The sequence below is a fragment of the Paroedura picta genome, chromosome 2 (assembly GCF_049243985.1).
Source record: "Paroedura picta isolate Pp20150507F chromosome 2, Ppicta_v3.0, whole genome shotgun sequence".
NCBI classification, from domain to species: Eukaryota; Metazoa; Chordata; class Lepidosauria; order Squamata; family Gekkonidae; genus Paroedura; species Paroedura picta.
In genome coordinates, this window is record NC_135370.1 from 85,101,706 (window position 1) to 85,128,077 (window position 26,372).

General features: G+C 46.5%; 2 protein-coding genes across 15 annotated transcripts in view; one reads left to right on the forward strand and one right to left on the reverse strand.

The window, feature by feature from the left end:
* LOC143829876 (uncharacterized) overlaps positions 1–4,100 on the reverse strand; it is a 35,359-nt gene extending 31,259 nt beyond the window's left edge. For 7 of the 9 annotated variants that reach the window (XM_077321418.1, XM_077321413.1, XM_077321412.1 and 4 more), the window contains exons 1-2: positions 2,715–4,100; positions 1,893–2,061 (exon numbers count right to left, since the gene is read on the reverse strand). In XM_077321418.1, coding sequence (XP_077177533.1) covers positions 2,046–2,061; positions 2,715–3,505 — 807 coding nt within the window. In that variant the 5' untranslated portion in view covers positions 3,506–4,100 and the 3' untranslated portion in view covers positions 1,893–2,045. Of the gene's footprint in view, positions 1–1,892; positions 2,062–2,678 lie in introns of all 9 variants that reach the window. The other 2 variants (XR_013228267.1, XM_077321410.1) reach the window with 2 other exon arrangements.
* Positions 2,892–26,372, forward strand: part of LOC143829878 (tetraspanin-4) — a 724,382-nt gene continuing 700,901 nt past the window's right edge. Inside the window, exons 1-2 of one of the 6 annotated variants that reach the window (XM_077321425.1) lie at positions 2,992–3,127; positions 25,805–25,866. In XM_077321425.1, the coding sequence (XP_077177540.1) occupies positions 25,856–25,866 (11 nt within the window). In that variant the 5' untranslated portion in view covers positions 2,992–3,127; positions 25,805–25,855. Of the gene's footprint in view, positions 3,128–25,769; positions 25,867–26,372 lie in introns of all 6 variants that reach the window. The other 5 variants (XM_077321422.1, XM_077321432.1, XM_077321421.1 and 2 more) reach the window with 5 other exon arrangements.

Below are 26,372 nucleotides of genomic sequence, written 5' to 3' on the forward strand. Positions count from 1 at the left end.
AAAGGAGCCTCAAAGCGGTTTACAAACACCTTTTCCCTTTGTCTCCCCACAATAGACAACCTGTGAAGAGTGTGGGGCTGTGAGAGGTCTGAGAGAACTGGGAGTGGGCCGCAGTGACCCAGCAGGCCTCAGGTGTCTCAAAGCATTTTCCAATCGTCTTCCCTTCCTCTCCCCATAACAGACTCCCCATGAGGGAGGTGGGGTAGAGAGCCTCACATGGAAGCTGACAACCCTAAAAGGAAGTCTCTCTGTGCACAGCAGTCTTGACCTTAGTAAGGTTTTTTAAACTGATTTTTTATTTGCCAGGCCAAAGTTGAAAAAGTAACTTTGATTCCCATATCTCTATAGCCGTTCACTGTTCACAGTTTCAGGCTATCAATATTCTTTATTTAGACCTTCCTGCACTTTCCAGACTCACAGGACTGATGCTGGTCTGCCTGTCTGCACCCCAGAATAAAAACAGTTGCTGGTAAGGGCTGGCCATAGCCCATAGTCCAGGAGGGACACACCTGCACCACTCCCTCCCAACTGGAGGCAAAAATGGCTGGACTCTGAGGCATTGTACGATTTTGAAGTCCCACCACCAAACCTCCAGGAATATTTCCAACCCAGGGTAGCCAACATCCAGTTGCGGCCAGGAGGACTCCTGGAATTACAGGTCATCTGCAGAGTATAAAGATCAGCTCCCCAGACAGAAAGGGCTACTTTGGACTGAGTTGTGATAGAGAAGAAACATTTAAGGCCTCCCACACAGGTTGTTGTTAAATTGAAAGACTTGAGGCCTACTGCACAGGGTTGTTGTGCAGATGAAAAAGGAGACAAAAGAACCTCCACAACAACATCCAGTTTCGCCTGCAGAATAATGCTGTGCAGTGGCCTCAAATCTGCAGAGTGTTGCATAGAAGAAAGAGACATGGCTTGGCTAACCCGCAGTCAGAGCAGTATTTTAAGTGAGAAGGGGCTTTTCTGTGGCCTCCCTGTCAGCCAACTGTTTGGCAGAAGGGGAAAGCCCCCCCCTCAAAAAAAATGCCCACTCCCATGCCCTCAGGTTCCACTGCGTTGCTCTTGGAAATGCCGGCCAGGGGCTGTTAAAAGCTCCTTTGCAACAGTCCTGAAGGGAGGGGGGAGAGAGAACACTCTGCAGCCTCCTGCCAGCTCTGTCAGGGTTCTGAGGCAAAGTTACAGTTGGACATGACAGTCAGGACAGCCTTGGGGCAAAAAGGGCTGGCGCAGCCTGTACAAGCCTGTTCTCATCCCCCCTGGCAGCCCTACTGACCTCCTCTCCCTGTGGTGGTGAGGGGCAGACTGGCAGCAATGTCTCCAGATTGCCCCTGGGTGGGCGGGCCCTGTCAGAACTTTGGCTTCACGCCTCCCAGCTGGCTGGAACTTTGGTCTGTCCTGGTGAGGGCCCAATTGGACTGGCCCTGCCCACTCTCCGCCCACTCAGGCCTTAGCTTTTTATGTTTATACAGCGACAGCTGTATAAAGATTGAACTCTACAGTTTGGTGTAAAAATAATTGCCTTTGGCTGGATCAGGCCCCTATTTCTGCAGCCCTTGGGCTTAAAAGATATTTATTCTGAACATCAGAATGGCCTGAACATCTATAACTGTACAACAAAAATTGAGTCCAATAGCACCTTTAAGACCCACAAAGATTTATTCAAGGTGTGAGATTTTGAGTGCATGTTGGACTCTATTTTTGTTGTGCTACTTCAGACCAACATGACTACCCATTTGAATCTATCTATAACTGTAGACTGCTTTAAACTAAGTGCATGCACACCTGGTTAGTACTTGGCTCAGAGAAATTACTTGGACTTCTACGTCAATTACGGAAAGCTTTCCAGGGCAGACAGACTTAAGCTTAATGACCAACACTCAGGGGCCTACCTGTATCATTTGAAATGTTGTGTGTATTTTGCTTGAGAGAAAGACCTGATCGTTAAGCATGAGGCATTATTTACGACTCCACCTCCACACATATCCTGCTCAGGAATGAAAGTCTCTGGATGGCCTTTAAGAAGTCAGTTTCTCAGGCTTATCTTATCCCTCAGGGTTACTAAAACAACGAATTAGAACAACAGGTTGTAATCCTATAAAACTTTAAAGTCAGAAGAAATAGCAGATTTAATAAGAATGGTTGCGGTTTTTAAAAAATCTTTCCCCGAACAAGCTCAAGGCAGCCTACATAGCAGTTTCTCCTGTATTTTATCCGATCAGGCCTTTCGCGTCCTGAGCCCGTAGGATAACACACTTTTAGTGCACTTTAGAAGCCGATTTTCCTGTTCCGCACAGGAAAATCCAGCAGCAAAAAGACCTAAAGACCTAATTATCCAATGTGTGCCGAATGAGCCCCGTCTGCCACTCATCCGTTGCTGATGGGATTGCCGACGTGCACCACCGTCCCCTCCTCGCAGGAGAAAGGGCGGGGGACTAAGAATTGGGGAAAGAGAAGCCACCCTTTATCGAAACCCGTTTATTCTGCTGCCGTGGAAACGGCTTGGCTGCGCTCCCCGACTGCAGAGAAGCAGCGCGACCAGGAAAGGGCCGGTAGTTTCCGCAGAGGCTCCCTCCGCCGCTCTTCCACCGGCATCATCCCCCCCCCCCGGGATAGCAACGGCGCGCGGCACAAAGCCCCTTCCCCCAGGAAAGAGAGAACTTGCTCAGCCAACGTACCCGTAGCCGCGCCGCTCGCGACACGCTTCCCCCTACCTCAAGCGGGGCTGCCGTTCCACGCTTTGCCACCGCCACGCCCCCTCGGCTTCGGGCGCGCCTATTACACAAAATAGGGGCGGCCTCGCTGCGCCCTCTGAAGCCCCTTTTAGGCCTGGCCTAACGGACCGCGACGATCGTGTCCTCCACTCTAGGGAACTCCAGGTGGTGCCAGGTCGGGAGATCGCGTGACCCTTTCTCTCTTTCCTGTCATCCTCCCCGAAGACCCGGAGTAGTACGCTCCAAGAGGTACGGCGTCGCAGTTGGCTCAGGAAACCCGCGTTCGGCGAGACCTTCGCGATTCTCGTGTGTGCCGCGCTGACTGGCAGCTGGCGAGTTCGGGTTGCAGAGCGCTGGTTCCAGGCAGCCAGAGAGGTTGGGAGCGGAGTCGAAGCGCAGCGGCTGAGCGTCAGGTATCTGTTTTTTGGCCTCCGCGTCTCCGGCCTCGCATTGCGCTTTTGGCGGACTCTTGCTCCGAGAGTTCTGCTCGAGAGTTTGACGCGACGAAGGGTCCCTGCCCCTCCTCCCTCCAGCTGTTGCTTTGCGGTGTGGGTTGGGAAGCGCAACTGGTGGTGCTGGAGTTCAGCCCAGTCAAGTTTGGGGGTTTGGCCCCAGTCCCCTGGTGGGAGGACGCCGGCTGTCAAATGCCTGTCGCCGCCGGCGACTTCTGTTTTGCCCCGTTCCCGACCGCTCCAGTGAAGTCGGAGCTTGCGGGGTGTGCTTGGGCGAGAACGGCGGGACGCTAGTTGGGACGCTGTCCGGCGTCTCGGCGATGCATCCGCGGCAAGCATCACGAACGCCGGTGGAGAGACCCGCCTTTGCCCCGGGCGAGCCGCAGAAGCGCCGCCGGGGCTCAGTTATGCAGCGCAGTTCCCTCCTGCTGCTGCTGCTGCTGCTCCGGCGCTCGCTCTTCTTGGCGGGGCGGTTTTCGTTTCGCGAGGAAGGCATCGCCATCCTTCCGCCTGGAGCTTACTGGATGGAGTCGGGCTCGGCTGCTGTCACGCGAAAACTTGCCCGATATAGCTCTGGCGAGCGAGGTCGCAGTAGCTGCTCGCCAAACCCCTGGGGGCGCGAGGGAGGGAGGGAGGAGGAGAGGGGGCTCTACGGAAGAGCAGCCTCAGTCTCGGGAGGAAAAGCAACTGTTCTGGGTTTGGCACGCACTGCGAAGCACACGGGCAGCCCGATGCTGTATGCGCTTGCGGGCGCGAAAACCACACGGGGTGCAGCGCACGGGAAGTGCGCAGAGGGGTTCAGCCTCGCTCCGCAAAGGTTTTCCTAGGCATGTTTTGTTAAAAGCTCTGGGTTTACACCCGAGTAGGGCGTGGAGTCCTAGGCAGGCTTGCTGGACGGCCGGTCGCGTTGCCTTTCGCGCGGCTTCTTTCGGATTAAGCGAGCGCCGAGTGGGGCTGAACGTTTCACGGCCCAGAGGGAATTCTGTGCCCAAATGCATGGGGGGGGGGGGGGGCTTCTGCTTTGCTGATTTCCTCCGGAGTTCCGTTCCCCCGGGACGGACGGCTTGTTGTCCGTCTTGCTTTTCGTCCTGGGGAGGAGAACTCCCCGCCCCCGCGGGCGGATGGGTGTGGCCCGTTGGCCTCTTGCTGAAGTGGAGGCCCTCCGCCTCGCCTCCCGCCACACACTTGGCAGGCTCCTTTGACAGAAAGGCTGAGGGTCATTCACGGCCCTCCCTCGGCACGAGACGTTCCCGCTTCGGGGTTGGGGGGTCCGCATTAGCCGGTCAGGCGGGCAGACTTGGGCCCCAGGGCAACGGCGGGAGGGGAGAGGGCTGCGTGTGGCTGGCGAGTGAGGCTGTTCTCCTGCGCGATCTCCCCGGGTGCCCTGGAGGCGGGCGGGTCTTCGCAAACAGCGGGATTCCGGTGTGCCTGTCGTTCCTTAGAAAGCAGCCTTAGAAAGACTTTGGCACCAGATGGAGCAGACTTGTTTATTTGCCCTGGGCTTTCCCCAAGCCTCATCGTCTGGCCCACGGGCCAGGAGAGCACGTGAGACTGAAAGACTGGGGGGGGGGGTACTGGGGCTTGTGGGGCTGCCGGGGTTTCCTGGCTGGCCCCGGGGATACCTTGATCAGGCCAGCTTCCCTACTGTTGTCTGTCAGGACGAGGAGAATCCCTCCTGTGTCTGTGAGCGCTTTCCAAGTTACTTGGGCAGTGGGTGAAGAGACACTGCTAGGCTCCTTCTATGCCTTGCAGAATTAGCTGGCTTTTTTGTGCGCTGCCCTTTCACTATCTGAAGGAGTCTCAAAGTGGCTTACAATCGCCTTCCCTTTCCTCTACCCACAACAGGCACCCTGTGAGGTAGGAGGAGCTGAGAGAGTTCTGTGAAAACAGACTCTGGCCCAAAGTCACCCAGCTGGCTGCATGTGGAGGAGGAGTGGGGAAGCAAACCCGATTAGATTAGAGGCTACCACTCTTAACCACCAAGCTAGCTCTCAAAGGGCTGTAAGACTATGGGGAGGGTTTTTCAGGTAAGAGGGAACTGTTTCCTCTTCAGGCTGCTTTGTGCCAGGTACTCCACTATTGTGTGATGCATCACATAGTATATTTCCATGCTGTCGGTGTACATTTATTTTTAGAACACAAATATATATACTAAAATCCTGCCTTTTAGCTACCAGTACCAGAGGGGCAGCTATGTGAGGCGGTATGTACTGTAATTTACAGGGGTAATTTACAGAAATCTTCAGCCCAGGGGTTGGATCCTTCCTGCTCATGAGATTACTCTTCTCCCCAGGTGCAAATTGACTGAGATGATCTGGCGCCATCTAGCAGGGAAGACTGGTGCTACTTCAACCAGTGCCAATGGCCATCAGTGGGTGAGGGAAGGGAAGAAACCTGGAGCTGGTAATGGCGCAGGGGGGGGGGAAGGTGGAGCCTAGCTGGTGGTGGAGGAGGGGGTAACTAGGGGGCCAGCATTGAGGAAGGGAGGAAGCCCAAGCCTGTGGTGGAGTGAGATGAACTAGAAACCCAGAGCTACAAATAGGGAGGGGGGTAATTGGACTTCCCTCAGCCTAGCTCTTGTGATCCCCCTCTGTATACATTCAGGCTGTTGAATGAGATTGTCCGAAACACAAATAACCCACAACCCTAATATTTCATTATTCCAGCCACCAGATGCACCTGTCTAGCTTCTGAATTGATGCTTTGAGGCCAAGGGGCTAAGGCAGAGCAAGCTGAAGGTGAATCCAGGCCAACATAGAGGTGTTACTGTTGGGGAAGGCTGATGTTCTAGATCAGGGGTAGTCAACCTGTGGTCCTCCAGATGTCCATGGACTACAATTCCCATGAGCCCATGCCAGCATGAAGCCAATCTGCATTTGTAGTCCATGGACATCTAGAGGACCACAGGTTGACTACCCCTGTTCTCGAGGGACTGGATTCAGTTGTCCTTGATAGAATCAATTTGGCATTTGCAAGTTAAGATTTCAGGTGTGTTCATGGACCTCACTTTGCTATTTGAAAAGCAGATTGGCTTCATGACCAAGCGCTCCTTCTCTCTGTTGCATGTGGTTCACCAACTCTTTTCTTTAGACTAAGCTGACCTGGTGATGCTGATCCATGCTTTTGTAACCTCATGACTGGGTTGCTGTAATGCACTCTACTTTGGGCTGACTTTGAAGATAACCTGGAAATTGCAGCTGGCTTAGAATGTGGCAGCTTGATTATTATCAAGGGCCAGCTGATGGGGACATATGTTGCTGATTTTGAAACAGCTATATTGGCTGCCAGTTTGTTTCTGACCTTTAAAGCTCTTCTTGGCTAGGGCCCCAGATTTCTGAAGGACCCTCTCCTTCCATATAGTTGTGTCAGCTACAGTCTTCCAGCTGCTCCAATTGGTTGTTCCTTCATAGTGGCCCACCTGGCATCAGTCAGAGTCTTTTCCTCTGTGGCCCCCACTCGGTGGGGAGTATTCCCTGAAGAGGTGAGAGGAGCCCCTTTTTTGAAGTTCAAAAGGTACTATAAGGTTGTTTGTTTGCCCTCTCTTTTGACAGCACATGAACAGCAAGCATCTTTGGGGGATGTTTTGAGTTTTTAAAATTGTACCTATTTTTAATTTGTTTTAATTATTACCTATAAGCAGCCTTGAAGCAAGAGACATGGTATAAATATTTTATTAAAATTAAAAACAAAGTTGAAGTCAGTTAAAGTGTTGTTTTGCCTTAAATAGTCCCATGAATATCAGTGAAGAAAGACAGTATATTGAACATCAAGGGCATTTTCATGCTTCATAATGTTGGACCGACACACGGATTCCCGCAGCTGGTGTTGTGTAATAGCAATAATCATGGAGCAACAGTTCAGCTGGATCTTTGGCAGATGGTTGCATTTGATTCCAATGACACAGTAGTGTATGTGGCTTCTGTCAGACCATGCCATTGCCCTGTGCGGATTGCTCTTGTACACCACAAGAGCTGCCTTTGCGCTTGGCTAGTGGCAGTTTGCTGTTGGAGAAAACTGTGTCATTTTCTGGGAACTCAGTGGCTGCAGGGCCAGCTCTAGGATTTGGCAGAAATCCTGTCATCCTAAACAGAAGGAGTCGTGTACAGTATGCCTTCCCCCAAACCGACACAGCTACTCCTGTAATTCCTTATTCAGGGGACAGCCACAATGCTTATCTCAGCATGAGGTGTATATCGGAAACAAGCCAGGGGGAAAATGAGAGAAGCTAAATGGAAGGAGTGTGTAGATACTACTGATGTGAAATAGTTCACTGAAGTAACTGAGGAAAATAGGATCCAGACTAAGTAAAGAGATGTATGAACATACCCGAACCTAGAACTGCCTTTCTGTTGGGCTTATTTTAGTTTTTAAGTTTGCAGCAAAGTCCACACAAGTTCCTAGCCCACAATCTTTTTTAACTAGCTGACTTCCTCACTCATACATGCTGTATTTGTTAAATGCTGACTAGGAAGAGGGACAAACCCACCCATTTCTTAATTTTACAAAAATGACTCTGCTTGGATTGATTCTTGCTTGCCTTGGATGACAAAGCAAGTAGCTGTGTACATCAACTGCTAAAGTGGGGCTGGCTAACTGCTGGCCCTGGGGCCAGATCCGGTTCCTCTATTAATTTTATTTGCCCTGCCACAGCCAGGCTTAGTAAAAAGTGTAGTAAATTCCTTGTTCACCATTTCACTCGTAAGGAAAAGGACATTGTTTTCAGGAGCAAGAGAGAGAAATAGCACACTTTAACATTATCTTCCCCTTGGGCTTTGTATATAATGCCCCGTAACTATGAAATCCTGACTGCTGACTTTATGGCAGGGGCGGGCCAGCTACAAACAGGGTTGCCAGACTTTTTATTGGCCCTGCATCTGTGGTTTTTTGTAGCAGAAGTAAAGCAGATGAAGCTTTTGCTCTCTGCTTATCTCCCTATCACGAGTTTCACTTGCTAAATGTGTGCATCTTACACTACTGGGAGAAGCACAGAGAGAAGGGCCAGTCAGAAAAACCCTGGCATCTCTACCTGCACAAAGGTCGGATTTTGATGCAAAAGATACCTTTCCCCCGGGCTGCTGTCTGGAGATCTGAGCAGCCACGAGGGGTACAGATGTTGGCCAACTCTGCTTTAAAGGAGTAGGACCTATGTATTGGATACAAATAAGATATAAGTAAATATTTCCCACTTTTTAAGCAGATCCTCAAATTAGTTGTTCATTCAACCCAAGTGCCTCTTTTAAGGTCAGCTCTTAAAAATTATTCATGTTGTTTGTAAGTAATAGGCTTAGCCATTAAAATTCAAGACTTGCAACCCACCAGTCTTGATTCATTTCCTTGTGTCTGGTCGGTCTAGTTAATGTTGTGCTATTGTATTGATAAAAAGGTCCTGTGGTACCTTGGGCAAATGTCTGGGAATAAAGATTTCTCATCTTTCTCTCTCTTTTTTTAGGCCTTGGGGTAAGCAAGCCAAGAAACCTCTTGCTGAGCACCATAACGACATTAGTCATACTTTTGCTTAGGCACACACCCAGTTTTCCCATCATACTTTATGCGATCGAGAGGTAAAGCATAACCTTCTCCCAAATCCTGAAGATGTAAATGAATGTAAATAGCATGAGTCTCCCTCCTGCCCTGATATTTAGTGGCTAGTCCAATATATATTCCAATAAAACTTATTTCCTAGTGTATTTGGCATAGGAGTGTTAGTATAATAAAACATCAGCACAACTCTAAGCCCAGGCCGATCTTGTCCTCTGTGGCAATATGAGGTGGGATGTGATGCTGACTAAGAGCCCTAGCATTGCCTCAAGGTCACAGTGATTTGCTTTTACCACTGCATCTACGTGGCACTGATACTGCTAAAGCTCCCAACGGGCCTGGATAAAAACAACCTGTTGCTTTAGCAGAGAGAGGCCTGGTTTGGAGAAATGGACAGCTGAAGCTTTTTGCAGCATGGAGGTAAATAACATCCTCATGAGTCCCTATGGAAAGGACAGGACATTTTTCTTCAGGCATTTGGCAACCCTAGATCTGGCACTTGCCCAACAAACTGAGTACTTGTACTTGCACTGGAACTGCTGGAAAACTTACACAAAATTTAATTAGTCAGAGGTTGGGTAGTTCAGTGTGTGGAAATGGCAGCATTAACTGGTACCCTGTTTCTGACATCAGGGCCAGGATCTGACCTTGGACCCATGCAATGCTACGCTCTAAAGCCAGGTAAGCACAAAGCCTACTTGGGAGTGTGGGTGTGCATCTCTCCCGAACAAATATTCTATTCATCCCAATATCTGCTTCCAAATTAATTTGAACAGGTGGTTGTAAGAGAGAGCAACGCTTACCAGTAGAGAGAGATTCAGCTGGGTAGCTGTGTTGGTCTGAAACAGCAGAATGAAATTTGAGTCCAGTGGCACCTTCAAGCTAATGAAGTTTTATGTAAGGTATAAGCTTTCTTGTGCATGCACACTTAAGGGAGTAATGGGTATAACAGGGGAAAGTGGTTATATCCTCTCAGTGCTTGCCATATAGAAGGCAGGAACAGCTGCAATGACACATCATGAATTTCTCTAAAGTACAAATTAGGTCCTGGTTGGACAACAGATAATCCAAACCAGGTAAGCTCCCACCATATCCCTGGAATGGGAAATGGTCATTTCCTGGATACTGTGTATTCCATCCATTGGCAATGATTCCTTGCAGGGACCGATGGCTGATGAAGATAGGAGGACCAAGAACCACACGATCCCCTGGAAGGGATGCTCTCCACAAACATCCATGCATGGATACTTAAGTGATAATATAAATAACATAGCCAGGTGAGTGGTCACTGACAACAGCAAAGAGGGATCTTAGGCTGGAGCTTTGGGGAGAAAAGCACCCATATGCTTCTCTCATTGTGCATTTTTTTCATGCTTCTCTTGCCTTGCTATAGGTGGCCAGAGCTGTGGATGCTGATGTTCAAAGAGACATGCTGCATCTGCATCCTGTTAGAACCTAAGAAGAACCCAGCTATGAATCTGGTCATCAAGACCAGCCTCTTAATTCCTGAAGTGGCCAACCAGATATTTCTGGGAAGCCTGCATGCAAGGCATGAAGCCAGGGGGCTGCTGAGTACCATACTGCGATCCTGCCATAACTTTGGCAGTGTTCAGTTAATCTTAAACGCAGGACCTGCTCATCCCCGGCCACAGTTGCTCTGGATGTCCTTGAAAATTTAACCTCAGTGCCTTCTAAGGAACTTGTAGGGGACAGCTCCTGCCACAAGCCATTTGTCCCCGCAAGAGTGTGGAGCAGCACTCCTTCATAGATAAGGCTGGTAGGCTATCCCAGAAAACTTGCAGTGGTACTCCTGCATCAATAATAGATCTATTATAGCAGAAGTTTTGAGGGGGCTAGAGCCTATTTCATTAAGTGAATCTATATTCAGCAGGTATATTTACACTCACATGGACTTGCATATGTAGACAAGGTCATGCCACAATCATTCTGTAGTTCTTGAAGGTGCTATAAGACTGATATTTGTTGCTGGTCTATTGGCAGTTTGGGCTGTTCTTTCAGCCTCCTTCTTGGAATTGTTTGACCAGAAGCTGCCAGAGCTTGGAATGTGACTTTAGACATGCGAAGCCTATCTTCTCTTGTCCATTGTTTGATGGCCTGTCACTGGCTGATATGAAGTCCAGGTGGTGGTGTCCAGGAAGATGATGTCCCTTTTCTCTACCACTGTGGTGTAGTGGTTTGAGTGGGGTCTGCGTAGTCCAGGTTCAAATCTCTGTCATGGAGCTCATTGAGGGACTTTGGTCCTGTGGTTCTTTCACCTTAGCCATACTCACCCAGTTGTTGAACAGTTAAAATGGAAAAAGGCAGGAAGATGTATGTTGTTTTGATCTGCTGCTTGCAGGGAGTACAGAATAAAAATATTCCAAAAAAGGAAAAAGATTCTGTACCACAAGGCAGCAATAAAGCCGATAGCTTTTGAGCCCAGATGCTGGGAATTATTCCAAGGGACACATTGGCAACCCTGAGTGGCTTTATTTATTACATCTATAGCCCTCCATTATTCCAAAAACCTTAGGGTGCTTCACATAACATTTCCCCCAATTTTGTCTTCACAACTAAGCTCGAGCGGATAGATTGAGATGCTCACAATTCACAGTCAAGCCTCACAGTGGATAAGAACTCTGACCACCCATGTCGAAGAGCAGCACCACGATGACTTGTAATACTGGGATGCTTAGTCTTCAGGCAAGGAACAATAAACAAATAATTGTTAAAATCAAAAGGTAAGGAAGGACCTGGCAAGAGAGAATTTCAGCATGGGCAGCTTGTCTGTAACTATGAAATTCCTTCCCAATCAACCCACATACTTTGTTGACTTAAATGTAATGTATGAGATCTCAGTCTAGTAAACTCTGGATTATAACCTATGTGGGAAATTGTATGTGAAACAGAATCCTAATACGTACTAATAAAATATCAATAGAACCTTGTTTCATTGAACTGGGATTTTCTTTTTGTGTTATTGTATAGGCATGGGATTTAAAATATATATGCTTTTTGACTGTCCTTATTCTTAGGATGTTATGTCGGTTAACATTGTATGGCTTTCTTTCTTTAAAAGAAGTGATAGTTTTTTTAAAAATGGAATTTCCGCTGCAATCTGGCATAAGAGAGTTGAGCCGATGTTCTGTGCAGAGCTGTTGCTGCCCTGTGTATAAATAATTGTGCCTTAATGTACAGCTTATGTTAATACATCTTTCGTGACTATTTTTTGAATGCATGGATTATTGACCTAATGTCCTGAAGCTCCAACCTTAACTTGAACTGTGGAGGAGTATACACTCTCAGTATAAGCAGTGGTGAGGTGAGAGTGCTGAAACATGATTTTATGATTTCAAGTGCTAATGAAGATGTGATTTTTTTTGCCATCTGATGGACAGTAATTGTCTTGAGCTCAGAGCAGAGGGAATTGACTTGGCACTGAGTGTAGAAACAACTGCTGTGAGCCGTGTCTTTGTAAACCAATATATTATTCCCCCCACTCCATGCTGTTAACATTTTCTCAAACTTCAGTGTAGTGCTCCAAGTTTTGGTCAGTACTTTAGAGAACATTATTTTTTCCAAGACACAGCATCAAAGAATGTAATGACTTGAATATAACAAGTTGGATGTACTTCCCACTACCTCCACTGGTGAGAATTTTGGGATCAACACATAGGGTTTTGTTTCCTTTGGATGGCAGTCAGAGAATCTACCATCTGGTGCCTTTGCAGTATCTTTTACAAAATGGCAAACTGAGCTCAAGGGAGACAAGTATGCCTTTATACTACACAACATAGCTACTGATCCTGCCTCAAAATCCCAAAGATTGCAGCTGCACTCCAGGAGGCTTCAGCCAACTCATAGCCTTCTGCAACTCAGAGTTGTGTCCAGCAGAGGATTTCTGCATCTGCGAAGGGAGCATTTTGTTGTTGTTGTCTCCCCCTCCCCATAGTACCTGAAATAACACTTCAATGACTTTTTAGGCTGCAGTGAAAAGAGCTGAAATTATATGCCACTGATGGAAATCACCACCAGATCTAAGACAGGGTCCAAATCCAAACTCTATAGACTTTTGTTGCTTTGTTTGATTTTCTAAGTTCAGGTGAGGACGTGTAGAGATGGTTGCTTGAAATATCATCTTGTATATAGTACAGTATCACCAAGATGCCACTGCCATAAAAACTCTTATCCTACCTGTCTGTATCTCACCAGCCTTTGATGGTTACTACATTCTAGTGCCAGAGTCATCAAAGTGTTTTCAGCTCTTTAGTCTCAGATTTCCCATCAAATATGTTAGGGAAAATTGTAGTGACTGACTTCCTTGATGACTATGCACAGACTTAATGATATAAATCTCTCTCCAGTATTGCGATGACACTTACTGTTGGCCAAGATTGCATAAATGACTTGTCAGAAACGATGTATACCGCCTGATCATTTGCATGTTTACTTGGAAGTAAAATCCAAATGACACATGCAAGAATGCAGCCTTTTGAGTTCCCGAGAACTCTACTTGATATTAATCAAAGTAAAACAGTGTATTTTGGGCCAACATGCTGCAAACAAATAGTTTACTTGGAAGTAAATCCTATTGAATTGGATATTTACTTGAGACTCATTCCCAGATAAGTGTTCCTAGTACTATCGTCTAAGAATTCAGGAGCATAAGTTCCATGGTTAACTTGGTCAGAAACAATCTCTTCAATGGCCTGTGTGTATCCATGCTGAAAGTAAAACATGGAAGGGGCTCATTTCCCATCACAACTTATGTTCAGATGGTAGGAAAAAACGAAATGGCTCTTACAGAAAGCTAAAGGAAAATGCTGCCACAGGTGAAAATGTGCTGTCGTCTGCCTGCATGTATGTGTGCTTGTGCATCTCCCCTGCAATTCTCAAAAGTGGCCATAGTAAATTTTCTCCAAGTTACAAGAAAGTGTGTGCCTTGCCATAACATAGGTGAGCCACTTGGCTACCTACTGCCTTGTTCTAGGTGAGATTTGGATGGAGAGAGAGTGGTTGGAATATGCAAGGTCTGCAGTGTGCCTAACGGAGCAGGGTATAAAGGGTGACCTGTAGGGGGCTTTGAAGGTGATGTATGTTTAGCATAGATAGGAACTTCCTGAGAATTTTCAAATGTTCTCCTCCAATGACCTGATTGGCTTAACAGCAGACTTCCTGCTTTTTGAGTGTGCTTCCTCTCTGCTTGCTTCTAGAACAGTTGTTCAACAGAAGAATGATTGCAGAGAATGATCAGGTCTCCATCTCTCTTTCTATACAAAGTTCTTTCTCTTCTCAATAAAATGATTCCCCCCCCCCCCGCTTTTTCTCCATATTCAAACTCTGGCAACATTAATGAGCAGGACTGTATGAGCACCTGTAACGCTTAAAGTTCTTCAGCTGGGGGAGGGCAGACACACATGAAGCTGTCTTATAATGAATCAGACCATTGGTCCATCAAGGGCAGTATTGTTAACCTAGACTGGAAGCAGGTCTCCAGGATCTTAGGATAAGGTCTTCCCCATCCCTTTCAACCTGATCCTTACTAGAAAGGCTAGATATTGACCCTGGGGCTTTCTGCACATGCTCCAGCACTGAGCCATTGCCCTTCCCCATTTTATGTATATGTTTGTTTCTCTTGTAACACTGATGTGGACACTTTTAGTGGAGAATCAATGAATAGGAGGAAAGTAGTTAATCATTCCCATATATCTCAGTTCTTTCCAGAACCGCCCCTTTTACCTCTGCATTTACAGTCCATATATTTTGTTCAGTTTCTGCAAGTGTGAATTTCCTCTAGCACTGGTAATGAGTCATAGAAATTTCATACTTTCTTTTTTCCCTGGCCTTATACCATTCTTAATCATTGTGCCCATGAGCTGTTCTCAAAGACCACAAAGTGCTCCATCCATTCTTCATGCAGTGACTCTTTCAGAATATAACTCTCTGTTCTGATGGGGCAGGATTGTATTGGACCAGACAAAACTAGATAGATGATAAGGTCTGAGCTGGTCTGCCAGCAGTTGTTTCCTGATGTCTAGTTTTGAGTCATATCTCCAGCAGTGAGTTTTCATGAAGAGCCTGGATTTACATATGTCCCTTGCTGATTATGCTATACTACCGGACGAGATGCTGGCAGTGCTTTTCTGGGCAGAGTTGGAGTTGAGTGTGTAGAAAGCATTTGCCGAACTTTCTTTAACAAGCCAGCCTTCCTTTATGCTGAACTTATTGAATGTGCTTTGTTAGGCTACTGTAGTATTTTATTTAGCACTCATCAATGTGCAGGGCAGTGAAGGTTCCCCGTCCCCTTGAGAATGCAAGATTCAGCCAATTAAGTTATTTGACTAGCTGAATAATCTTTTAAGCTGTTTTCATAAACTATTTTTTGAAGTGCAGCTAAATGTGACATCTTCATTTAACTCCTGCTGTAGGATAAAGCTTCAGTGAAGCACTTGTAGATTTTCTAGTATGGCAGGATTTTTCAGTCTTTGAACCTTCTGGGAATCCCTTCTGTTTCCACTTGTCTTCTGAAAAATGTCTAAGCATTGTGGGGGGATTTTTCAACATGGCTCCATTAACATGGGGCACACAGGTCAGGGCTTTCACATTTTTTTAAAAAATGTATTATTAGACTTATATACTGCCCCTCTTTGTCAGTCATAGAATCATAGAATAATAGAATTGGAAGGGACCTCATGGGTCATCTAGTCCAACCCCCTGCATTATGCAGGACATCTACTGTAACCTGCCACCCCTTTGCCTTAACAGAATCAGCCTCTTCGTCAGATGGCTACCTAGCCTTTATTTAAAAATGTCCAGAGATAGAGAACCCACCACCTCCTGAGGAAGCCTGTTCCACTGAGAAACGGCTCTAACTATATGGAATTTCTTCCGGATGTTTAAATGGAATTTCTTTTGAATTAATTTCATCTCATTCGTTCTGGTCTGTTCCTCTGGGGCAAGAGAGAACAATTCTGCTCTATCTTCCATATAGCATCCTTTTAAATACCTGAAGATGGTTATCAGATCCCCTCTCAGTCATCTCCTCTCTAGGCTAAACAGACCAAGCTCCCCCAACCTTTCCTCATACGTCTTGGTCTCCAAACCCCTCACCATCTTTGTTGCCCTCCTCTGGACACGTTCCAGTTTGTCAACATCACTCTTCAACTGGGGTGCCCTAAACTGAACACAGTACTTCAGGTGAGGCTGAACCAGAGCAGAGTAAAGCGGTACCATCACCTCCCGTGATCTGGACACGATACTCTGTTTGATGTAGCCCAACATCCCATTTGCCTTTTTAGCCACTGAGTCACACTGCTGACTCATGTTCAATGTATGGTCTACTAAGACTCCTAGATCCTTTTCGCACATGCTACTGCCAGGACAAGTCTCCCCCATCTTATATTGGTGTATTTGGTTTTTCCTACCTAAATGCAGAACTGTTGGTTGGTTCACTGATGACATGGACACTTCAGCTCCAAACAACCAGCACTTTACTAGAACCATAAAACACTGAACACAGACAATCAAAACTGTGGAACTTATACACAGACTCAGGATTCCCATTAAGATGCACAATTGACAATTAACATAGACCTGTGATTAGTCCAGAAGTCTATTCCATGATTGGCTAAGAGCCCGGGGCCGGCAAATCCCAAGCGAGGGCTCAGGGTTGCAGCCTCAGGGCCAAGCTCAATAGACAACATGTTAGACATGTGTTCTATAAAAATAGATTTACTTCCCAACCTTTCTCGCTAAGCTCACATACAAACAGCCAAGCATAGAAACCCCCTCCCCCCTTCCTGCTGTCCTTCACTTAGGATTGTAGCTCTGGGTTGGGAAACCTGGACATTTGGAAGAGTTGAAGAAGAACAACTGGTTTTTATTTCCTGCTTTTCTTTACTGTAAGGAGAGTAAAAACTGCTTACAATCTCCTTCCTTTCCTCTTCCCACAACTGGTACCTTGTGAGGTAGGTGGGACTGAGAGAGCTCAGCAAGCATAGCCCTAAGGAAACTGTAACTGGCCCAGGGCCCCCTAGCAGGCTTCATGTAGAGGAGTAGGGAATCAAGCCCGGTTCTTCAGATTAGAGGCCGCTGCTCTTAACCACTACACCACTGTCTGGGGATGGTGTCCCTGATGCTGCTCCCAACTTCAGCTCCAGCATTTGGAGGTGAGAAGGGGTAGGAGCCAGGGGGATTCATGGAGCTGCTGCTCATGGTAGCAGTCTGGACACTGCTCATGGAGCCACCGCTCACGGCAGCAGGCCAGATGCTGCTGCCGACCCCAGCCTACGGGGGCAAGAATGGGCAGGAGTTAGGCTTGTGCGATTCGGCCGCTGAAGCGGACGTTTCCTCCGGGCGCAGCCAGCGCCGTGCAGTGGGGGGGGGGGGAGGGCGGTGCCAGCAGCGCCTGCGTTGTTGCACCCGCTGTCACGTCGTTGCCGGCACCACCCTCCCCCCCACGGCACGGCGCTGGCTGTGCCCGGTGGGAACGGCCGCCGAAGCAGCCGAATCGCACAAGCCTAGCAGGAGTGAGGGGGACTCTCCAAGCCACCCATTGTGGTGGCGAGGCGGACAATGCAGCTCTCCCTATTCTTCAGGGCCAAGGAGACCAGGACAGCAGAGGCTCTGTGGTGACCTAGGGAACAATGGTAATTTATTATTGGGCTGTATCTCATGGGGGAAGCCCAAGCAGTGCTGAGAGATTTGGCCAAAGATGATTATTTGAAAAACACAAGGGATTTCCTATTCTAACTATGCTAAATACACATCTTCACCATTTATGAGGTGTTGAAGGAGGCCATATTGGACAGGCTTGAAATTTTGCCCAAGACCTATTGTCAGAAATCAGGCAGAGGTTAGCGAGTAGAGTCTGTGATAAAGGAACTTCCAAGGTCCAGTCAAAGTAAGGATAAAAAAAAAAAAAGATTCCCAGGCAAGCCAGATGGCCCAGAGTTTGATCTAAACTAACAGTCTGTTGAGACTCCAGTGAGACAATCAAGGTCACTAAAAGCGGCATAGATAAGGACATCCCGCTGAGGGCAGCTTTGATAAGCAAAGATGGATAGGAATCAACCCAAGGATTCATGGTTTTATCACACCCATCCTGGAGGAGTCCAGGAAGGGGCATGAATCGGGGTTCATGACACCTATAGGCAGAAGTTTCAAGCCCTGTCTTCCCAGCCTGGCATCCAACCCAGGATGCTGGTCAACAAACTCAAGGACACAGCAATTTGTTGGTTGATCCCTGTGACTGTGGGGGAAGGGAAGATAGTCGAAAAGGTCATCTTGGAACAGTTGTTCCAGATCCTACTGGGATGCATGAGACATTGGATAATGTGCCAGAAGCCAGGATCCCTAATTCAAGTATCATCCCCCAACGATGTGGGAAAAGAAGGAAGTAAACCCAACCCAAACATCCCCCCTTCCTGGGCCAGCTTGGAAATGAAGCATGCTCAGCATGCCTGGGGTGGAAACAAGTTGGCAGAGATGGTGGAGGGCATGGATCTCTACCCACCTTTAGTATTGAGCAGGGGTGTGTGGGGTGAGAGCAAACCTCACCCGAACCTAGCACCCAGGACAGCGGGGGGACCCCGGCTGACATTTGGACAGTGGGGGCATTTTAAAACAGACTGCCCCTAATGGAATGTGGGGTAGGACATGGCCCTGCAAGGCGCCCTAAGACCCTTGTAAGCCGCAGTTGTTGCCTCTCCAGGTGAAGGGCCAAGCACTGAGGTCATAGGTGGATAGTAGGAACACCGTATCCATGATAAGAGAGGATCAGCTAGAGGCTGAGTGCCCATAACTTGCTGCCATGGTCATGCAGAAAAATTCCTGGTGGTCCAGGATCAAGTGCAATATTTTAGGTGGACCCTGCCTGGGCCAAGCAACACCCCCACCTGTGTTGCCTATAGACCCTGCCATGGAGGATTGTGTTGAAGATTGGGACCAATCCTATCCTCTAGATCAGTGGTCCCCAACCTTTTTATCACCGGGGACCACTCAACACCGGGGACCACTCAACGCCTTCTACTGAGGGCCGGTTGGGGGAGGTAGTTTACTCCTCTACTCTCAACCACTGCCCTAGCGCTCTCTGATCGCTATGGTAATGTTTAAACATCCCTTCAAAATAAGATACAGACACGCCACAACAATGAACATAAGGAACATTTTATTTTCATGGAAATTTTAACTCGTGACAATGACAAATCAATGGGAACCCTGAGCTTGTTTCTCTGCAATGAGATAGTCCCATCGGGGAGTGATGGGAGACAATGACACCCGAAGTCATTGTAAAGTGCCGGGGGAGGGGGGGAGAAGGTGTCCTTCAGGGCCCACCTCCAATTAGTCGAAGGACCACATGTGGTCTGCAGCCCACAGGTTGGGGATTGCTACTCTAGATTATGAGCATCCTGGTCCCAGCCAGGCTCCTACCCGGCCCTATCAACCAGCATCCGCAAGACCAATCTAGCCCAGAGGACTCACTGGAGCAGCAGTGTACAAATTTGACAGCTGTCAGAAGATCAGCTTGGTTGTCAGCACACTGTCACTCTAGCTGGGGTCCAGCTGCAGCTCCTTCAGCAGATGAGGACTAGGTCCAGCTGCAAGCCCTCTGGCTGAAGACTACTCCACCCAGCCTTAGTGTACTTTAAGAAAGCCTTGAGGCATGGTTCTCTGTGGCTGCAACACGTGCATTCCACACCCATCTTCCCAGATGCTCGGTATTACAGTTTGCTAGGATAAAGCTATGCTTGACTTACTCCTGGTTCCTAACTTTGGCTTTGACTTTGTTCCTGGCTCCTGGACTTGGCTTCTGACTTCAGCTTGTTCCTTCATTTTGCTGCTGGGTCTTAACTCCGGTCTGGCTTTTGACTCTGCTCCTGGCTATTCAACCATGGTAGGGCTTTGGCAGTCCCCCTGGCAAATGACCCTGCTCCCCACCTTCTCCTTGGTGAACTGACTCCCTTGGCTTTAGACCTTTTGGGCTAGACTTGAAACTGGCCCTATTACTTGGTTTTTGGTTTTCCAGCTGAGGATGTGATTAACTGGTAACCAGTGCAGCCTGGCAGAGCAACACAATCCCTCACAGAGAGCCAATGAGGTTGATTTTTACCTGGTGTGTCATTGTGGACAGAATCCAGGCATTATTTGGGGGGACATACTAGAATGTACACAGCATTTGCAAACAATCCCCATTTGTCCAGTGTTAACTCAAAGAGACAAAGATGGAGATCAGAGAAAAAAAACACTGGGGAATCATAGAATTGTAATATCTATCCTAGTATTATTCTACATTGGGAAGTAATCCAAGGTAGTCTCTAAGGGTCTAGAAAGCCATAAATCCAAGTAGATCGTGGACCAGGAAAGGTCAAAGGAAAACACATAGAAATAGTTATGTAAAGAGGTTCTAAGCACAGCAAGGGATTAAAACAGGGAGATAAACAGAGTGGCACACCTTGTGATCTCTTCACTCTGAGAAGGAGAAGAAAGGGAGCGAGGGGTGGGTAGGATAGCGTTTAGTTGTTTAAAACCTATTATTTTATAAATCACTCAATTGTGGGTTTAGCCAAGGCGACCCTGCCCTTCCCATGGCTAAACATAAAGTTTAGTTTGAACCTCTGGCCACAATCTAAGAGACTTTCTTCCTAAGAAAGAATAATTGCATGTTGCTTGTTTGACTTTTTGAAAAGGTTCATGTGTTTGTGGTGTTAGTAAGAAAGAAGGCTTAGGGAAGAAAATAAAGTGTGATAACGCATATAGCTGTGTAACTTGTTTATGCAGCAGGGAATGACAAAGTTTATCAAACAATAATAATTGAGCAAGTAATATGTGGGGATGCAATCTGGGGAAATGAAATATCTTCTTCCAATGGACAGAGGAGAAACATTTAGTTCCAATCCCCCATGGGAGGTCTGAGGGAAAATGACAAAGTGACTAATAAAAACCAATTAAGTCAAAACTGCTAAATGGAATTTGCCCCTTTCAGAGTTCCTTTTTATTTTACAGAATTGCAGTGCAAACAAACAGTAAGATAACATTCTTCAGAAAATATATCTAAATTAATTCAAAATGCTTGGAAAAATATTGTTGAACCAGAACTGGAGTGGAGCCCATATTTTAATCCAGGTGCCAGAATAATTGGCTGTGGGACTCAGAATCCAGACTAGATTGCTGGCTGGGGTGCAGACTGGAGTATCAGCCATAGATTTTGTATTTAAAAACAAAACACAACCCCCCTTCAAACAAAGCTGCTGATGCAAACACTTTTTTTGGGAAGAGGGAGGTTTGAAGTCTTCACCTACTATGCCATGACAAATGCATATTTCTACCAAAACACTAGAGGGCTCCACTCCAAGGGTCAGAAATGACCCGGTGCTTGTACAGGGGATACCTTTACCTTTACCATATACCTGTAGGGGTTAGAGATGCCACCAAAAGTCATGCTCCTTTTGCTTGGAATATGAGCTTCAGTGGCTGATAATGTTCACCTGCTGTGCAAAGCTGTGCATTCCCCTCCAAACTCTTTTCTGGCTTCAGTTCAATACCTACAATGGTGCCTCTGGGCTCCATGGTGCCCGCCAAGTTTTTTTATAAAGCAGGTGGAGCCAGGTAGAGCTTTTGCCCTTTAGGGCTTTTGATTGGATGCCTGCCCCCTTTTCTCCTCTTGCCCATTTTTGTGTGTGAAGTCCTTTGGTATGTCCCAGGTAATAGAGTTTCCAGGGTGCCTTCCCTTCCTCTTAATCTCTTCCTTTCTATCATCTGCCATCTGGCAACTATTTGTTCCCATCACATGCCTCTGTAGCAGTAGCTAATTTGGGATGGTACTGAAAGAGAGTGCGTGGGAAATGGTTTTCAGGAATCACATGTGTTTCCAACAGTGCCTTTGGGATCCCTGTGGATTTTCTAGGCCTGATTTTTTTTTTGTGGGGAGGAATCCATTGTGGTGTTTTGCCTCTCCCCCCCCCCCCGCAAACCACATTTAACCAACCTAAGTTCTAAACTGAGCCCTTTAGGTTAGTCCATCCACTATGGCCAATGACACATCCTTGTGTGAAGCCCTGTATATGTCTCCCTGGTAGCAGCTAGGATGGTTTGTAGGAAAACAAAAGCATGCATAACTGTTTCCGTAGTTGGAGAAAGGCATAGCTGGTGCTTAGCTGGAAAGCTCTGATTTATCTAATTTCTCCTGTGTTGATGAAAGTTAGCCAAAACAAAGTATGCCTGTTCTGTCACTTATTGTGAAAGACTAATGATGAATGAAAGTTTCAATCTCCTTTCTACTTAGTTCTGGAGAGTTGGCTCTTCAGTTTCCTGCATTTTGACGCAAATACTAATCCCTGTCAGTTTTTTCCCCCAAGGAAGAAATTTATTCAAGGAGTAGTACTGCTATAAAAGAATTTGGGGGGTTGAAGTACGTATGGTGTCTGCTGCTTTACTAAACCAGCTGGGAAGTTGATCCTTGAATGCAGGAGGGTGAGAGAAAAGAGAAAGACAAAGGCAGAGAAGAGAATTGTGTGAATTTAATAGAAAATGTAGTAGAGGACCAGTTGAGGATATGAAAGAATATGTCAAACACATGTATATGTATATTACATGTACATATTAACACAAGCCTTTCTTCCCATCCTTGGTTTTCTATAAGTCAGTGGTTGTAAAGCTGTGAAGGGAACAGTGGCATAGCCCTTGAAAGGAGCTATGTGGATTGGGACAAAGAAGGCTGAGTGCCAAAAGGTGGGAGCTGCGTTCTTCTGTTCTTGTATGTTTATTTCCAGTGCTGGGAGTCAGAGAGGCCCCTCTCTTTCTCACCTTCTAGCCTCTTACACCAAAAAGGGGAAACTTGTGGCCAGCAAGTCTTTCAGTGGATATCTCTGGATTCATATCAGCTGAATAGTTTGCTTTGTCATAAGCTCTGTCTGTACATTTCTGGATTGTACCTCTTCAAGGGAGTAAAATGGATGACTGAATGTCCTCCTTGCATCAGAACAAACAAAGAGCTAGTATTTCAGCAGTATGACTATATTAGAACCCTTCTCTTTTATGTGCTTATTGTTCATTGCCCGGGAATTTTTCAGGATGCTAAGTTAACAGCATTCAGTAGTGTGATGCTGTGCCTTGTTTCCTTATGAAGTAGACTGACCTTTATTTGTCATCGAGGAGACTTAAACATTACTTTCCTGACTGGTTCAACATCTAGGCTTGGGAGGTTTCAGTCCCTATGTTTTAGTGTTTTCCCCATCTGCATATTGTAAGGGGAAAAGGTGAGAAATGGGGAGCAAGCGCAAGAGGCCAACACCTTCTAGAATAATAGATTAAAGAAAATGTCCAGCAAACCCCCATTGACTTCCAGCTCTTGGATGGTTACCGACTCTTATTCCCCCTGAGGTGAAGCTGATACGGCTTCCTTATGAGTTGCCTGGCGCTACCTAATTGTGGATGTGGTCCAGAAGGGCTGCTGTGCAGCAATTGCTGATATTTCCTCCGAACTACTCCTGCACCCCGTGGTTCAAGAGCGTAAAAGCTGCAACCGAAGTCTTTGACTGCCCACTTAGACCTCACAGTGGAGTAGAAATCCTGCTTTTCATTACCCTTAATACCTAAGTGGCAGAAAAAACAGAACAAAAGAGTGAGGGACAGAGTGAATAGTTTGCATTATTAGACTGACGAAATTGGTGAATTTAAGGCAAACTTGCAGCTCCCTGTATTGCTTAAAACCTATTCAGCCACCTTAATTTATAGATTCGAAGGGAGGTTTTGTACAGCACAAACACTGTCCTTCAGTGGGCAAATATCCCACTGTCATCTCCGATCACAGGTTTTTATAAAGCATCAGAGATGAGGGCCCTGATGGAGCTATCTGTGTTCTGCAGGGCCTGCAAGACAGAATTCTTCCAACAGGCTTTTGGTTGAGGCCGGGGGGAGACCCTGGGGTGATCGATCTGTGGGTCCCACCCTATGTTAATTTGCCAAACTTAGATGCTGGCCAGTACATCTGACTGCCTGCTGTTACATCACACGCTGTGTTGGTGGGATATGAACAGCAGGATGGGTATTGGGGAGTATTTTTTGTTCGCCATCTTGTTGCTGTTCAGTGGTTTTAATGCTGTTTTATGTTTAATTGGGAGGAGTACTGATTGTACTGTTTTACTATATTGGAATATTGTGCCTTTTTTTGTAAGCCCACATGTCGGGAGGGGAGGGTGTAAATTCAATAATAAAATAAATAAATAAATCATGGAAGTGTCTTACTACAGATGACCGTGGGACAAAATAAAATGTGTTCATGCTAATGTGTGCAGTTACTGAGTCCTCTGGCTTATCACGTTCTGCTACTTTAAAGCTTCGATCTTGTTTCTCAAGCTCAGTGAAACATATTTGCAAAGGCCTAAAGTGGAGCAAATGTAGGGGCAGAGGTGTCTTGAAGCATGGGAGAGTTGCTGAAGTTAATACATGCTAACTTTATACCACTGATTTAATTAAGAGCTGTTGTCGCAGCTTCAAAGTGGCTTGGTTTGATCTAAAAAAAAAATTGACCTTATGTGGAAAGCTTGTTATGTTGGGTTCAATGAAGAGCAGCTGCAGAATAAATACATCCATAATATCCATTGCCAGTTTGGAAAGCAGCACCAAGTCCTTGACGTGTTTGAAAGAGGGAAGGGGAATGTTCAGGCAGGTGGCAGGCTGTCTATTTTACACCTTCTCAATTGCTATTTCTGTTGGAATATGCAAGTTCTATAGTGTGCATGATTCAAAACCATATGAAGAACATCCTACAGCAGTGGTCCCCAACCCCCGGTCTGGGACCAGTACCGGGCCGCAGACCAGTTGGTACTGGGCCGCAGCTCCTCCTCATCCTCCTCCCCAGCTTCTGCCTTGGGGGTGCCCTGCCACTCTGCCTCCAGCTCACCTTTGATGCTCTTCAGCAGCCGTCATGACAGGGGCTCCCCTTCGGAGTGGCAGTGCACAGCTGCTGCTGCTGGCATCACCCCCCAGCGGGTTGCGGGAAGGAAAGTGGAGCAGGGGCTCAGGCGGTGGTGGCGACGTCCCTTGGCAAAACAGTATCCCCCCCGTGGGCCTCAGTAAAATTCTCAAGCGTTGACCGGTCCCCGGTGATAAAAAGGTTGGGGACCACTGTCCTACAGGGGCCGTCAGAGGAGATGTGTATTTAGCATAGTTAGAATAGGAAATTCCTTGTATTTTTCAAATAATCTCTTCCAGCAGCCTGATTTGCTCAGTTGGACCCCAAGTGGCTGATGTTGTTCTTCTCTCCTCATTTTATTTACATGTTTGAGGGCTGGGCTGGATCCCTGCTCAGTTCTTGCGTGTATGTTCAGGTGGCAGTACTATTGCTTAACTTAGAAACAGAACCACAAATTACTTTTTCTGTGGGGAGCTTGACACCACAAATACACTGATTGTCCAAAAGTTTACAGATGTATTTCAAAAGTCCACATTTTGAAGGTACGTTGGCAGTTGAATTTGTACAGCTTGATTCCTTTTGATGGAGGGACGATGCAATAATCTTCACAAGAGCTCTGAAGGCTGCTTAATGACACCTTTTATCTGGCTCTGTTTGGTCTTCATTTCATAGCAGAGCTGCCATTTTTGCCTGTCTTGGTCTGAATAATATGGAATGTGAGTGACATGCCCTTTAAAGCAGAAAAGCTGTTATTACATGATATGCTGCTTACTAATTGTGACCATTGACTTTGCGTGCACAGATTAAAAAGGCCTGACCTCTGAGGCACCCTTTAATCAATAAGAGCATGGTGGCTTTCTCCCCTCTTTCTGTATGTTATAGTTTTCATGGGGAGCAGCTGAAGTAGTTTTACCTATAACACGCTGTATTGTTTGCAAAGAGGATAATGTTTATGAAAATACATATTTACACAACGTGTGATACCACACTAGTCAAATGATATACACTTGTAATGGAGGCTTGTCAAGAATGCATGAGTGAGCTTATCTTTGGCCTTGCAGAATAGGGTTATATAGATTTCATTTGGGCTTTTACCTCTATACAAGAAACTTGTTTGTCTTTACTTTTAAAAACTGAATTTTATTTCCTTAGAATTATGGGCCAATACTATGATACATTGTTCCCAGGTCTACCACGGGGACAGTCAAGCATACATATGCTGGGAGTTCCTAAGTGACATGATTCATAGGTAAGTAGGAGCCTAATTTTGATTGGAACTACAGTGCATGGGGGGATTTAATAATGGCCTTAAACCATTGTTCTATAATGTTTTTCTGATCTGAAATATGGGGAAATGGAGCAGGGGAAAGGCTTGCAGCTCTGTCTTCCAATGATCCCAACCAAAGTTGGACCCTTGTGTACCAGGATTCTGTTGTACTCAGTGTATCTTTTTGACAGATCTGGTAGATGTGTGGCAATCCTGAGAACAATAACTTGTGTAGTTAGGCTTTTGGACTTAGGCTTCTGTGATCATTTTAAATTCTGTGTATTAGCTAACCATTTTGCAGCCTGTTAAGGCTAACTATAAAGACTGCAAACCACTGTTTTGCTCTTTCTTTGGGGAAACCTGGGTTCAAGTTCCCCATTCACTCATGAATCTCAATAGCCAATTGTGGGCCAGTTGTTAACTTTCTGCTGATTCCCTCTTATGGTGTGCCACTGTTTTATGTGTCTGGTTGATAAAAGGCTATTTAT